General features: G+C 44.0%; 1 protein-coding gene across 2 annotated transcripts in view; it reads right to left on the bottom strand.

Moving 5' to 3' along the window:
* Nucleotides 1–3173: 3173 nt before the first annotated feature.
* Nucleotides 3174–16540, bottom strand: part of g3bp2 (G3BP stress granule assembly factor 2) — a 41083-nt gene continuing 27716 nt past the window's right edge. For both annotated transcript variants that reach the window (XM_033020055.1, XM_033020047.1), the window contains 3 exons: nt 10804–10932; nt 9054–9172; nt 3174–6186 (listed from right to left, as the gene is read on the bottom strand). In XM_033020055.1, the coding sequence (XP_032875946.1) occupies nt 5908–6186; nt 9054–9172; nt 10804–10932 (527 nt within the window). In that variant the 3' untranslated portion in view covers nt 3174–5907. The remainder of the gene's footprint in view (nt 6187–9053; nt 9173–10803; nt 10933–16540) is intronic.

A 16540-nucleotide genomic window follows, 5' to 3' on the forward strand; every position in this document is an offset into this window, starting at 1 on the left:
ATTGAGTATAGAAGTTGGGATGTAATGTTAAAATTGTACAAGGCATTGGTGAGGCCAATTCTGGAGTATGGTGTACAATTTTGGTCGCCTAATTATAGGAAGGATGTCAACAAAATAGAGCGAGTAGAGGAGATTTACTAGAATGTTGCCTGGGTTTCAGCAACTAAGTTACAGCGAAAGGTTGAACAAGTTAGGGCTTTATTCTTTGGAGCGTAGAAGGTTAAGGGGGGACTTGATAGAGGCCATTGTCCCTTGTCCATTTTTCTCATTACATCTTTTAATTCTTTTAAACTAATCGCTAAATACAGAAAGTTGGCATTGTTAAAACGACAAACTGAAACTAATAAATGCACATGGCGCTGGAGTAACTCAGCGGGTCAGGCAGCATCTGTGGAGAACTTGGAGAGGTGACGCTTTGGGTCAGGTCCCTTCTTCATTCTGAGACAAGATTGAAGAGCTGCAAATTGTCAAGTTAGAGGACGCAGGGGAGGGGAGAAATAATTGCAAGTCCAGGTGGGGCACAGGATAGAGGGAGCAGGGAGGGGTAGTGTGGGGTGTGGGGTCAGAAAAGTGTGCAGGGGGGAGGGGGTTCTAGTTCCCCTAAAATTGGAGAATTCAATGTTCATACCGCTGGGTTGTAAGCTAACCAAGCAGAATATGAGGTGGTGTTCCTCCAGTTTGCATTCGGCTTCACTCTGGCAATGGAGGCCAAGAACAGTAAGGTCAGTGTAGGTTTAAGAAGGAACTCCAGATGCTGGAAAATCGAAGGTGGGCAAAAGTGCTGGAGAAACTCAGCGAGTGTGGCAGCATCTATGGAGCGAAGGAAATAGGCAGCTTTTCGGGCCGTAACTGGGTCTGAAGGGCTCCTTCTTAGGCTATTTCCTAGGCTCCACAGATGCTGCCGCACCCGCTGAGTTTCTCCAGCACTTTTGCCCACCTTCGATTTTGTCTACCTAAGATCAGTGTAGGAATGGGAAGGGTAGTTAAAATCTCAACTTCATCCTAATCTCCCCCCCACCCCCCAGACCTTCCCCATGTCCCATCTCCATCCCTTTCCGCAGATTGTTCCCTCCGCAACTCCCTGGTTAACTCGTCCCTTCCCCCTGCCCAGGTACTTTCCCCTGCAACCACAGGATATACAACACCTGTCCCTATACCTCCTTCCTCAACTCCATCCAAGGACCCCGACAGCACTTTCAGGTGAGGCAGAGGTTCACTTGCACCTCATCCAACCTCATCTACTGTATCCGCTGTTCCAGGTGTGGACTCCTGTATATTGGCGAGACTAAGCACAGGCTTAGCAATTGTTTCGCAGAACACTTCCGCTCAGTCTGCCAAGACCCACATGATCCCCTGGTTGCTAAACACTTCAATTCCCCTACTGACCCTTTTGACCTGGGCCTCCTCAACTGTCAGAGTGAGATGCAATGCAAATTGGAGGAACAGCACCTCATATCTCGCTTGGAGAGCTTACACCTAGCGATTGATTTATCTAATTTCAAACCTTGTTTTCCACCTCTATCCTAGTTTTCCGAGCAGTCTGACTGACCTCCTCATTACATTTTATCTTTATATACCTTGTTGTCAACTTTCCTTAGCTAACCTACGTTTTCCTTTGGGCTTTGTCCCCTTTGATCTCTCGTTTTCACACCTTACCCTGCCATATCTGTCTCCCGACTGTCTGAAGGGTCTCAACCCAAAATGTCACCCATTCCTTCTCTCCAGAGATGCTGCCTGTCCCGCCGAGTTACTCCAGCATTTTGTCTATCTTCAGTGTAAACCAGCACCTGCAGTTCCCTCCTCCTCATAGTGCTGTGCAGCACCAAAAAAGGCCCTTCGGCCCACCTTGTCCATGCAGACAAAGTTGGCATTCTAGCCAGTCCCATTTGCCCAGGATTCCTCCAAACCATTCCGATTCATAGATCTGTCCAAATGTCTTATCAAAGTAGAAATTGTATCCGTTTCTATAGCTTCCTCTGGCGACTCATTCTAAACAGTGACTATTTTCAGTGGAAAAAGTCCCTCATAAATCTCTCTCCTCTCAGCTCTTGCCTGCGCCCCCTAGTTTTAGAATCCTCTACCCTGGCAAAGACTTTATCTACATTCATTTTATGTTCATTTTATCTGTGCCACACATGGCCTCGTGCATCAGTCCAAGAAGGGACTGTGGAGCATTCCCTCCACATGCTGTCTGAGTTACTCCAGCATTGTGTTTTGCTCAACAAGGTCACCCCTCAGCCTACTACTCTCCAATCTGATCCAACACACTAGACCCAAATTACAGAATTAACCGACAAACCTGCACGTCTATGGAATGTGGGAGCAAACCGGAGCACCCGGAGAAAACCTACGCGGTCACAGGGAGAACGTACAAACACGGCACAGACAGTACCCGTAGTCAGAATCAAACCCAGGTCTCTGGTGCTGTGAGGCAGCAACTCTACCGCTGCACCACCGTGCCTCTCAAATCTGAGAATCAAGTTTTTCTTTGGTAGATTCATCATTGTTCCCTCAATTGCAGTTTGTGAAGCAACAGCAACTGTTGGAAAGCCAGCAGACATGTGCAACAAAAGGTTTCCCAAACTCTGAGAAACATCCTACTCACTGGACCTGCAACTCTTTTCCCAGCAGACCAAGGCAACAATTTCTGCTTTAAGTGGGCAAGGGAACATTGAGCTTGAAACTGATGTTGCCACGTTTTTGGAAACACACTCTATAACATAGAACAGTACACCACAAGAACAGGGCCTTCAGCCTACAATGTTTGTGCCAAGACTTACTCTTATCTGCTAGCACATGCTCCATATCCCTCCATATCTATTTATGTGCCTATCATGAGATCATAATGATTAAGATCCATATCCATCAATAATGCCTATCCGAACACCACTATCATACCCCGTGAATATTTAAGCAAGATGTGACTATTTAAGCAAATTAGTTTGGCACTCACCTCAGTTCGGACCCCAGCATTAATAAGACAATTGCTCGCCTTCCTTGGGATTTAGCTCTGTAATATTTTGACCATCAGTTTACAAGAGAAATCACTGGTTCGTTCAGGACACAGGAAAGTGGTTTATTACAACCCCACCCCCCGCCAAAATAAATGTGAAAATGCAAAATAAATGCAAATTCATAAAACAAGAGACATGAATTATAAAACTGAAAACAAATTTAACTGCTTCAGACATCAGTAGTTTATTGTATGTTTAGTCCAACACATTCAATAAGAAAATCAAATATGAAGACTTACCACCTGTAACACCTGTAACTACTGTGCTCTAACAGCATAAGATGGCCAAACACAGATCAGCTTCTGAAGATGGCAAGCCATTTATCCTCTACAATACCCACAAAAGCCAAGGTGGTAAAGCCCATCCTACAGGCAAAATAATGGAATGATATTGCTCTGTAATGTAACAGATAATTAGCTAGTGCCACCCAGTAATACATGTCCTTAGTGGAAAGTCTACAAACTTTGCTTTGGGGGTATTGAGTACTGTAGGAAACAGGGAACCAGGACAACAGTGCACAATAAAATCCAGTGAACAAAATCACCAGCAAGTAAGCACATTCTGATGTTACCCGATTTGGTTTGTTTTACCAATGTTTATTGACAGTGTGAAGCAAGCCAGATCTTAGCATGGCTCATCTGCCTTTTCCTCAGGTTAAGTCAACTTGTATCCAACACTTTCTGGAAATAACTTTTCCCCGTCTCCAAAGCGGTGTGAAATGAGATGGAAGGCAAACGTCGGTGAGGTGTAGCAATCAGCTCAGCAGGAATTCTGGTCAACTACTTGACAATGAAATTGTGCAAATGATACTGAAGGTTCTGTGTCCAGGGCCAGAGTTTCAAGTGTATCGGCGGGTATGGGGAGATGTTTAACCCTTCCTTGCCCGATGGAAACTTCAAGTACAATATTTCCAGGCCACACTGATAGATGTGATGTAGACATCGGTTGGGGGGGAGGGGGGAAGGTTTAAACAAGATTGAAAACACAAAAAACTGCAAATGTATCCCAGAATTTGAGAAATAGTGCAAGACTACCATCAAACAAGGAAGACCTCAGAAATGTCCAAACAAAATCAAAACCAACAGACACAATTATCCTTTCAATCAACATCGAGAAACAAGTAAACTTCACTGTGTTTCTCTGCTGGTTTTGCTCAACAGTCAACAAGTGACAGCCTCGAGGCCGTGCATGTAAACAAATTTCTGCTTCCAAAACCACTGCGCTACTGATAAATGTGCATTGTTGCTAGAAGCGGTGACTTAAATGATATCCCCACTCGTTGGCAGCAGCTTCCACCCGCACCACGCTAACTTGCGCTGGCGTATTTCTAACGCGCGCAATCACACGCACACACACACACAAACACACGTGAGCATTCCCCCTCATCCAAGCGGGTCTAGGCTGGTAGGAAGAGTGCACAAAGCTGCAGAGTTCGGGTCAAAGCTGCAGTATCCTTGTCGGCGGCCAACCTGTTTTTCACTCAGAAAGAACTTGCAACAATCATCGTTAAGCTTTGCATAACGTAGCTTTCCCTCAAGTTTTATACAAAATCACATCGATGTCCGCCCACCGTTAAATAACCATTTATGCGGGTAAATTGTAGCCGTAACCATACTTTCTTTTGCATATCTTTCATAAAGGTAACAGTAATGGGATTTAATTTTACACACCTAATTTTCCAATGTAAAACACAAAACACAAGCAAAACCAACCACTTGGTTGCAGGAATGGTATAAAAAACAGCTCGGAACAGGTGACCAGGAGTGTGCAATTTACTTTTCTCTTTAATACTTCTGATTCCCCCCGCGCCCACACAAAGCAAGGATGCTGCAGCTTCATCGCATCTTTGCATTTCATCAACATACTAGTGATTCCGTAAGGTATTACAGCTGTTGGGCTTTGTACCGAGCAAGAGTACAATCCATACAAGAATTGCCAGCAAGTCTGGAATGACGTATCAATAGAAGGCACCATCATGCTCTTTACATTTTGAAAGAACGAAAAAAAAAACAGTAACAGTTCGCTATGATTTTCCGCTGCACATTCACAAACTGCACAGACTGAGGGGAAGAGAACTGGTGTCACGCAGCGAGGCATCCCTGTATTGCAGTGGGGTAGATAGAAAAAACTGGAGAATAAGCCGCCAAACACTTGCGTTCAGGGCTGTTAATCCGAGTTCACAATTGCTTCTGTTTATCAATTTTTAGTTCAAGAAGGAAAAAAAAAACCCATCTCAGTCAGAAACTGTTTCAAACATCGTCCGTTACGGGTAACAGATGTGGGAAAACAGCAGTCACAGCAGGTAATAGGATTCAAAGACCACATCTGGTTAGACATCCTTCCTGGTCAAGGCGGGATAGCAGTGGATTTTCACCCATCTCCTCCTGCAGTTGGCATGGCAAATGATGTTCTAAGAGTACTATTAGTGCATTATGATGAGTGCATGAACACAAGTTCTCGAGCCAAGTATTTCTAAAAGGAAAAATACCAAGGCAAGCTTCTTCAATTGCATCAATTTGTTTTCCTCAGCAGAAACTGGGCATAAACTTGACACATTTATGAAATAAAGCAGTCAAGTTGCAAAGACCACAAGGCTGTTGTTTTTTTTCCAAATATATAAACGGGCAGATCTTCAGACCTTTAAAATGGGTTCCAATTAATTGAAGCCATTCACTCTGTTTTCCAAGTCTTTAGACAATGGTTTTGCTTTTTTTTGTTGCGTAAATCCTGTTCCAAAAATAGGGAGAATGATCAATCCGGTAAAAGAAGGCTGCTTTCACAAAGAAATGAGAGGAAAAAAAAATACAGGCCATGTCACATTCCAAAGCCAAAATTAACAAAAAATAAACGAAGAGGGTGGTGTCACCAGCAAGGTATCAGGAACGGCGAAGCCTTAACGACGGGGCCCAGCAAAGCGGCCTTCACCGGACAAGCCCCCCCGGCCGGCCCCGGGGCCCGACTTCAGCGCCATGCCACCCCTGGGCGGCGGCCCCCGGGAGTCGCGATCCCGCATCATCCCGCCGCCGATCATGCCGCGCGGCCCCAAGCCTCGGTCGTTGCGACGGATGTCTCTGCGGTCGTCTCCGCCGCCGCCTCTCCGCTCCCCCTCCCGGAACGCTCGCGTCTTCTTCTCCTCCACGTTTAGGCGGACCTCCCCGCGGAACATGACCGGCTGCAGGCACAGAGCTCAGGGTTAGCGGCGGGTCGCAGAGTTCATAACACATCACCTCCTCCGTTAGCTTTAGTCTTTCGGAATGCACCAACGCCCAGACTCACGGGCTTGGCAGCTTGAGCTACAAGGAGTGCTGGTACCATCTAGGAGGCTGAGGGGTGACCTGATTGAGGTGTAAAGGATCATAAGGGGCATGGATAGAGTGAACTCTCAGTCTTTTTCGCCCAAGGTAAAGCATTCTAAAGTACAAGGGCAGAGGTTAAGGTGGAAAGGAGAGATTTAAGGGGCAATTGGACTTGAAACATAGAACAGTACAGCACAAGATCACCCTTCATCCATCACCCTTCGTGTAAATAGAGTCATCCCCCAGGTTCCTACTAAATTACTCCCCCTCTCACCTTAAACCTATGTCCCAAGGTTCTCGAGTCCCCTACTCTGGGCATTAGACTCTGTAGGTATCCAATCTATTCCTCTCGTGATTTTGTATACCTCTACAAGATCACTCCTCCTTGGCCCCAAGGAATAAAGTCCCAGCCTGCTCAACCTCTCCCTACAGCTCAGGCTCTAGAGTTCATGGCAACATCCTCATAAATAATAATAATAATAATAATAAATACTTTATTGATCCCCTCAGGGAAATTCAGATGTCCAGAAGCCCCCAACCAACAAACCCACAGATTCAAAACGAACGCAGACAGAAAATACATAGAATACAATGTGGACACTACCTGAGAGCAATAAATACTTAAAAAGACCAATAATTAACAATTAAAAATTAAAAATTGCAAAATGCATCCCCCTACAGCCTAGCGGTCCGAATTATAAAATCTAATGGCTGCAGGGGTGAAGGATTTCCTGAACCGCTCCGTTCTACAGGGCAGGGAGAGGAGCCGGTTGTTGTTCCGAGTGCTCTTTTGACTCTCCAGAATTACATGGAGGGGATGCCCGGGGTTTTTCAGGATGACCTGCACCTTGTGCCTCATACGCCTCTCAAGCACATCCATCCTAGAGTCTACTCTCCCCTCCAGCACTGAGCTAGCTCGTTTAACCAGTTTGACCAGCTTCTTGTTGTTTTTTGCACTAATGCTGTTGCCCCAGCAGACAACAGCATAGAAAATAACACTTGCAACCAGTGTTGTAAAACATGTGCAGCATATCATTACACACAATGAAGGATTTGAGCCTTCTGAGGAAAAAGAGTCTGCTCTGGCCTTTTTTGTAGAGAGAGTCAGAGTTGACAGACCAGTCCAGTTTGTTATCAAGGTGCACTCCAAGGTATTTATATGTCTGCACCACCGCAATGTCAGCCCCTGCAGCGTTGTCCGGCTGAAGGGGGATTTTGGACCTGCCAAAGTTAACCACCATCTCTTTAGTCTTAGTTGTGTTCAGGATGAGACAGTTCTCTTCACTCCAGGCACAAAAGGAACTGGTCAAGTTCCTGTATTCCTCCTCCTGCACGTTCCTTACACATGCCACAATCGTTGTATCATCTGAATATTTCTGTACGTGGCATGTGTCAGACTTATAGTTAAAGTCTGCTGTATACGGGGTGAAGAGGAACGGGGCCAGAACCGTTCCCTGTGAGGCTCCAACATTGCACACCACTGTGCCAGAGACACTGTCCCCCAGCTTGACAAACTGTGGTCGACCCGTCAGGTAGTCGTATATCCAGGAGATAAATGTGGAATCCACCCCCATCTTCACAATCTTCACAGCACCCTTTTATTAAGCCTAACAATATCTTGGTGACCAAAACTGAACACAATACTCTAAATATGGCCTCACCAATGTTGTATATAAATGTACATGGAACAATGTACCTGCAAGCCTACATCTCTCTGCTCGACAACATGCCTGCAATTCAATGCAATTTTTGACATCCATCTGCACTGTCAGTTTAGTGTCATCTGCAAACTTGCTAAAGTTCTAATCACATTGCTGCTGGTCTTCTGCCTAGTGGTTTTGGTTAGTTATTCACTGGATACAGGTCCTGCTGCCAAGGTGAGGATTTGTCTCCTTTGCTTTACCAGCAGTTAGATCACAGACCCATCGGAGCATTTCGGGAGCAGCAGTCAGAGCCATGCAGTCCTTCAGCCCAACTGGGGCCCTGTACAACTGCAGAATCTCAGCCCCATCTCATTTGCCCGGGCCTGGCTCATATCCGTCTTAACCCTTCCTATCCATGTACCTTTCCAAATGTAAACCAGATGGGTTTTCAAGACAGTCTGTAAACCTCATGCCTGCCATTAGTTTTCCTCATTCTAATTTGTTTAAGTTCAATTTATGCTTTAGAGATACAGTGGAACCAAGCCCTTCGGCCCACCGAGTCCATGCCAAACACCAATCAACCCATACACTATCCTACACACTAGGGGCAATTTGTAATTTACCAAAGCCAATGAACCTACTTTAGAGTGTGGGAAGAAACCAGAACACCTGGAGAAAACTGACAGGGTCACAGAGAGAGCAGACATCACCCGTAGTCAGGATCAAATCTGGGTCTTTGGCGCTGTAAAGCAACAACTCTGCCGCTGCATCACTGCGCTGCCCTCTTTTCCTTATTCCAGTTTATTTAAGATGAACAGCACGAAGAAGGATCTTGACCCGAAACGTCACCCATTCCTTCTCTCCAGAGATGCTGCCTGTCCCGCTGAGTTACTTCAGCATTTTGTGTCAATCCACAACGTGACTGCTGGGTGGGGAATTTATGTGTGCCGGTGAACTGTCTGGGTCTCTGGTAGTTGGATACAAGCACTCTATGTTTCCACGCCTTTGTCACGAGTGACCAGACATTAACAGCATTGCAGCGGCTGCAGAGCACACTTGGATCTCACAGGCGTGAAGCCACTCTATCCAGTGGGCATTACCTTGGCACTCAGGATTCTCTGGACTGGATCAGGATCATCAAACACCACAAAGCCAAAGTTTGGCAGCTTGCCTCCACTGCTCTTTGTGTTAATACGAAGCTCCACCACATTGCCAAAACCTGCCCAGGAGAAACAACAAACAGGTTAAAATGGCAAACATTGCAACCAGACTCCTTCACTAGGAACAACCAATCTACCGGACCAATGTTAGACTGTAAGACTTTACCTACAGCGTGGAAACGGGCCCTTCAGCCCGCCGAGTCCACACTGACCAGTGATCACCCCGTACACAAGCATTATCCTACACACTAGCGACAATTTACAAAAGCCAATTAACCTACGTCTTTGGAATGTGGGAGGAAACTGGAGCACCCGGAGAAAAAACCCACGCAGTCACAGGGAGAACGTGCAAACTCCGTACAGACAGCACCCGTCAGGATCGAATCCAGGTCTCTGACATGTGTGGCAGCAACTCTGCCTGCTGCACCACTGCGCCAGCCTGAACTCAGCGGGTTAGGCAACTTCTGCGCTGGGAAATGGACAGTCGAGATTTCAGATCAGTACCATAAGTTTTACTACTTTAGTAGCCCAATCAGCAGCTGGTTATTGATAAAAAGACACCAAGTGCTGGAGTGACTTAGCGGGACACGCAGCATATCTACAGAACATGGATAGGTGACTTTTCTCGTCGGGACCCTTCAAATTGTTGAAGAGAGATCCTGACCAGAAACATCACCTATCCATGATCTGCAGACATGCTGCCTGATCCGCTGAGTTACTCCAGCACTCTGTGTCCATGTTCTCCAGAGATGCTGCCTGACCCACTGAGTTACTCCAGTGCTTTGTATCCTTTTTTGTAAACAAACACCTGCAGTGCCTTGTTACTACTGAGTAATTGATAAACGTCACACAATGATTTGATCACCAGGCAGGAAATGTAGCCCCAGCAGGTAATGGACAAATCAATCGGGTTGGACTGCTCACCGACGCGTCGAGTATATTAATTGCTTTACCCACAATGCACAAAGGATTATGTGATGTTTGGACTGCTGTAAATGTGATGCAGCCTGGCCAGTTTACACCCCTCATAGTACCACTGCCAAATATACACGGGGCACCGGTGGGATCGCACTGGGCCAGCATTTTTAGGTTTGGGTTTCAGCTTTGTTATGCATGCTATCCAATCAGATCAGATAATATTATGCATATGTACAATCAGCTAAACTCAATTGGCTGGAGCAAACGGGAAAATACAGAGTGCAGAATATAGTTCTCAACGTTGTAGCGCACCAGTTCCAGAGACAAAGTCCTATGTCCGCAATGGGGTTGAGGTGAATCAGACAGTGCCCTAGCTTATGGAAAGACCGTTCAGAAGCCTGAAGTGAAGAAGCTGTTCCCGAGTCTGGTGGTGCGCACTTTCAAGCCTCTATATATATTTTTTTAACTTATTAGGTGACCTATGAAGATCTGAATTTTGGGAACTCTGGCGCAGGGACGGCGACAATAAAAGAAAAATCAAAAGCAAGCACATGACCAGTATTGATCAAAATAAATGAGGCTGCAGCAGATTGGTGTAGATGGAACATGTTGGTGGGCGTGGGCAAGCTGGGCCGCGGGGCCTGTTTCCACCTGAATCACTCTATGAAAGAACATGGTTGCCAGTAAGTCAGTCTCCCTTGGGCTTAAATCTCTGTCCAGTGAAGGCAGAGGGTTCCCCTTAGGGTCTTCATAATTCCTCTCCGCTACTCACTATTGAAGAAATCCTTCAATTCATTTTCATCGATGTCGTGAGGCAAGTTGCCAACAAAGAGCTGGTGGCTGTCTGGGTATCGGATGATCCGCCGATTCTCCACCTCGCCGCCATCCAGATCTCCCCGACCTGCAACATAAAGACCGTCTCTCAATGCAATTGCAGGACTAGTCTCAGCTTCACACAAACAGTAGTTACAGAACAGTGGCTGCACTGTGGCGCAGTGGCAGAGTTGCAGCCTTACAGCACCAGAGACCCAGGTTTGATCCTGACTACGAGTGCTGTCTGTACGGACTTTGCACGTTCTCCCAGGTGACCGCGTGGGTTTTCACCAGGTGCTCCGGTTTCCTCAAACACTCCAAAGTAGGTTAATTGGTTTCTATAAATTGTCCCTAGTGCGTAGGATAGTGCTATTGGACGGGGTCGGCGCAGACTCAGTGGGCCGAAGGACCCCTGTCCAGGCTGTCTCTCCAGTTTAGAGGGGCAATTAAAGAATGGATTTATAATGCAATCAATAAAATACTTTTGCATCTACTTGTGCTTTCCGACAGTGCACTCCCCCATATTTCCATGCCCGTACCATTATGGACTTCACAAGCAATATCAAAGAGGGCATAGTCTAAGGGTGAGAGGGACAAAGTTTAAAGGAGATGTTTGGGACAAGTTTCTTTTTAGACACACGCACACATTGTGGCAAGTGCCTGGAACTTGCTGCCGGGTGTGGCGGTGTTAGAGGCAGATACAATAACACGAACTTTGCGAGCCGAAGTTGTACTGTACTGTTTTATGTGGTAAGCACCTCAGTGGCTGCAAAGACTTGAAGGCCACTATATAAAGCAGACATTATTTTGGCGGTCAGGATTCGCTACATCTGAGCTGCTTCAAACTTGGAGGTCAAACATTCATAGGCATGCGTACAAGTACAACGAAAATTATGGATGTATCGGCATCACAGGCTGATATGGACTCAGACAACAAAACAAATTATATATTAAATGTACATGAATTACACATAAATTTGACGAGACAGTGATAGGAAAAAGATTATGGTAGACACAAAATGCTGGAGTAACTCAGCAGGTGAGGCAGCATCTCGAGAGAGACGGAATGCGCGACGTTTCGGGTCTAGACCCTTCTTCAGACTGAAGATGGATCTCGACCCGTCGCTGAGTAACTCCAGCAGTTTGTGTCTAACTTCAATTTAAACCAGCAGCTGCAGTGCTTTCTTACAGATGATTATGGATATTTACAACACAGAAACAGGCCGTTCGGCCCACCTGCTCCACACCAACCGCAATGGGTTAGTACCATCTGCCTGCACTTGGCCTACATACCTCTAAATCCTTCTTATCTAAATATCTGTCCGTGTCTTAAAAAGCTGGGATGGTATTCACCTTTACAGCTTCCACTGGCATTACCGCACAAATTGCAATTAGAAAACTAGTCAATGGCAGGGCAAGAGGTGGCGTGGCGCGTGCTGTTCTGCTGCTGAGGACGGGTCACATAAGGAGGGCAGTCCCCACCCTCTGCACACCACCACTTGGCTACATCAGCCAGGGCTCTGTTTGCAGCGCTCCAACATTGAGTGCCCAGTTCCAGCACTCCAACATTACCTTCTCCTCACCCTCTCATTACCGCCACAGTGGGCCCCAACAAATGTTAAATCAGCCACCACCAACCTTCCTGTAAACAGAAGACAATATCTTTGTCATCTTGTAGGAAGAAGAATGAGAGGGGATCTTATTGAAACATATAAGATTATTAAGGGTTTGGACACGCTAGAGGCAGGAAATAATAAGGGGCAAGTCATTTAGAACGGAGACAAGGAAACACTTTTTCACACAGAGTTGTGAGTCAATGGAATTCTCTGCCTCAGAAGGCAGTGGAGGCAGGTTCTCTGGATACTTTCAAGAGAGAGCTAGATAGGGCTCCTAAAGATAGTGGAATCAGGGGATATGGGGAGAAGGCAGGAACGGGGTACTGATTGGGGATGATCAGCCGTGATCACATTGAATCGAATGGCCTACTCCTGCACCTATTGTCTATTGTAGAAACAAAGAACTGCAGATGCTGGTTTATACCAAAGATAGACACAAAGTGCTGGAGCAACTCAGTGGGGCAGGCAGCATCTCTGGAGAAAAGGGATAGGGGATGTATTGGGTCGTGACCCTTCTTCAGACTGTTTCGGGTTGGGACCCTTCTTCAGTCTCCAGGGTTTTTGTAAACCAGCAACTGCAGTTCCTGGTGTCTCGGCAATGCTCTGCCTAGTGTTGCCACCCCTTCTCAAATCTCATCTTCACCTCACCATAAAACTCTGGCATTGAGGTGGTCTATCTAGTGACCAGAGAAACAGCTGCATCCAAAGTTTTCATTGCACTTGTACCTCTGCCGATATCAGGGTGGTAAAACCATGATTTGCTAGCCACATGCTACCCTTTTAAAGGCATCTCTCAGATATACCACTAACTTACGAAAGACTGCTCCAGCTTTGTGAGTTCAGGCTATGATGTCCAGCTCAGTATTTCTCTGATACTAACGATGTTCTGCAAGTACAGGTCCGATTTTTTCCCAGCAACTGATATCTTGCCCCTCCTTTAATCCGGACAAAAGTCCCGGTGAGGCGTCCGAACTCAACCTTATCGGGACTTCCGCGCCGATCGGCGGGTCACATTTGCCCCCTGCGGACAGAGCTCTGGAACTCCAGGCCGGCCGGAGACAGCAGATCTGTTCCCATGGCCAGCTTCCACGGCCAACTTTGCTGGCTGGTATCTCAACCTCCCCCCCTCCCCCCCCCACCCCCATCCCCACCACAGCAAGGTCCTGATCCCTGCTGGTCCGACAAAGTGGATAACCCAGAAAAGGTCTGGGAGCACGAGTGCAGGTAAATATCGGTAGTGGACCTGTATCATCAGATGGCTCATGTTGAACACTCTTGGTACACCTCTGATATCCCCGCAGAGCAGAATGTGTGTGTATTACAAATTCAAGTTAGAGTGTCATAGTCCTAATAATAATTTTCAAACACAAGGATTTAATAGGAATCGGAGGGCTAAGTTTTTCCACACAAAGGATTACAATAATAAAATTTCAGAATTTCTAGATAATTGTAACCTACCACAATTAGAACTGAGGGAACAAGAGGAACTGGGAGCACAAATTACTTCTAAGGAGATAGAAGACACAATAAAAACACTAAAGAATGGAAAAACACCAGGACCAGACGGATTCAGTAATGAATTTTATAAAGCTTTTTACGACATAGTTACTCCACGATTACAGAAAATGTATACATATGCTTTTAAAGAGCAAAGCTTACCTGAAACACTAGCAGAATCAACGATCATATTAATACTTAAAAAAGGTAAAAATATAGAAGAACCAGGATCATATAGAGCTATTGCTTTGTTAAATACGGATCAAAAAATAATAGCGAAAACACTAGCCAGTAGACTAAGCAGGTATGTTAGTAGACTAATAAATGAGGATCAAACAGGATTTATACCTAAGAGACACTCATTCAATAATTTGAGACGTTTGCTTAACATAATGCACTCACATAAATCTCATGACCAAAAGTTATCTATCATCTCACTGGATGCAGAAAAAGCGTTTGATCAAGTAGATGGGATTATATGATTAAAGTATTGCAAAAATTCCAATTGGGAGAGAACTTCATTGCATGGATAAAACTATTATATAACAAACCTACGGCTAGAATACTAACTAATAATATATCATCCTCGAAATTTGGATTATCAAGGGGGAGTAGACAAGGATGTTCATTATCACCGCTGTTATTTGCTTTGGTAATTGAACCCCTTGCTGAAAAAATAAGAACACACCCGGATATTTATGGTTATAATACAAAATATTCAAATAACAAAATATCCCTATATGCCGATGATGTACTACTGTACATCACAAAACCACAAATTAGTATACCAAATATATTAAATTTAATTGAGGACTGGATCCTTCTCACGATATAGAATAAATTGGAACAAAAGCGAAATTATGTCGATAAAACCAAAAGACTCAACACATCTCCGGAAATTCCCCTTTAAAATAGCTACAGAAAAATTCAAATATTTGGGAATTGAAATTACGAGAAATTACCAGGATATGTTTAAAGCCAATTATAATCCCTTACTTAAGACATTAAATAATTTGATTAAATTCTGGAAAACACTTCCGATGTCCTTAATAGGCATAATAAATGCTATAAAAATGATTTTCTTACCACAAATCCTATATCTATTTCAATCAATACCTATATATCTCCCAAAAAAGTTTTTCAAAAAATTGGACTCAGACATTACAAATTTTATATGGGATTATAAAATACAAATAGCACACCTTAATAAACGAAAAGAGTTGGGGGGTCTAGCGCTCCCTAATTTTATGTATTATAATTGGGCAGTAAATATTAAAAATATGATTCACCTGCTGGACAATTCTGCCCAGCAGGCGGACTGGATTGTAATGGAAAAAGGGGACTGCTCCCCGAGTAATATAGGAGCGACTATCCTTTCACCAATAAATTTGAATAATAAAAATTATAATAAAAATCCAATTATACATAGCACAATTAGAACATGGAAACAAATAAAACAGAATCTAAAATTAAGAAACCTATCTCTTTTAATACCAATAGTCAATAATCCATTGTTTAAACCATCAATCATAGACAAATCATTTATACAATGGGAAAGAATGGGAATCAAAACGCTCGAAGATCTGTATGAATTGGGGAAATTACTATCATTTCAACAACTACAACTGAAATATAATTTGAAAAATAACCAATATTTTAAATATCTTCAAATTCGTGATTATCTGAAAAAATACACAAAAGACTATCATAATATGCCTTCCGACTTACTGGATGAAGCAATGAAGACAAAGGCGGAATCAGCTAACCTAATATCGTACCAATATAATATAATTTTAAACATAGAAATACCCACAACAGATGGAATTAGAAGAGACTGGGAACAAGAATTAGCTATAAAAATTTCAAGAGAGCTGGGATAATCATTTACTACAGGTGCATAAATGTTCGATCAACGTACGACACACGCTTATCCAATTCAAAACATTACATAGACTATATTATTCAAAAACTAAATTAAATAAAATCTTCCCTAATGTTTCACCAATCTGTGATAAATGTCTGTGTCAAGAAGTTACCATAGCGCATTCTTTTGTTTTTTGTACAAAAATCCAAAAATTCTGGTATGAAATTTGATATTTTTTCAAAATTAATCAAAATAAAACTGGTACCAAAACCAGAATGGATCATTTTTGGAATATCGGAAGGTAACCCTGAATTAAACGTGTATCAGAAGAATTTATTCAATTACGGGCTAATAATGGGACCAATAAAAATGTGGATATCAAATATGTTTGAAACATTACATCTGGAAGAGATGAGATTCCTCTTAGCAGGTAAAGCAGACCAATTCCAAAAGACGTGGTCTACGTTTCTGGACCTATTACAAGCATGAGGTGCAATAGTAATTTAAAAAATAAATAAATAAATAAATGGTATCAGGACCTGGCAATGGGAGGTAAAACAACAAAAACAGACTTGGATGGTAGTCCCCTTTCTGCGGAGTTTAATGTTATAATAGAGCGAATGTTCCTACTTTCTTTTTCTTTCTTTTCTAGGGTCTACTTTCTTACTTTACTTCCTTCTCTAACTTCTTTTCTAAGGGGCTTTCTTTTCCCAGCACTC

Source organism: Amblyraja radiata, chromosome 1 (genome assembly GCF_010909765.2).
Source record: "Amblyraja radiata isolate CabotCenter1 chromosome 1, sAmbRad1.1.pri, whole genome shotgun sequence".
Taxonomy (NCBI): domain Eukaryota; kingdom Metazoa; phylum Chordata; class Chondrichthyes; order Rajiformes; family Rajidae; genus Amblyraja; species Amblyraja radiata.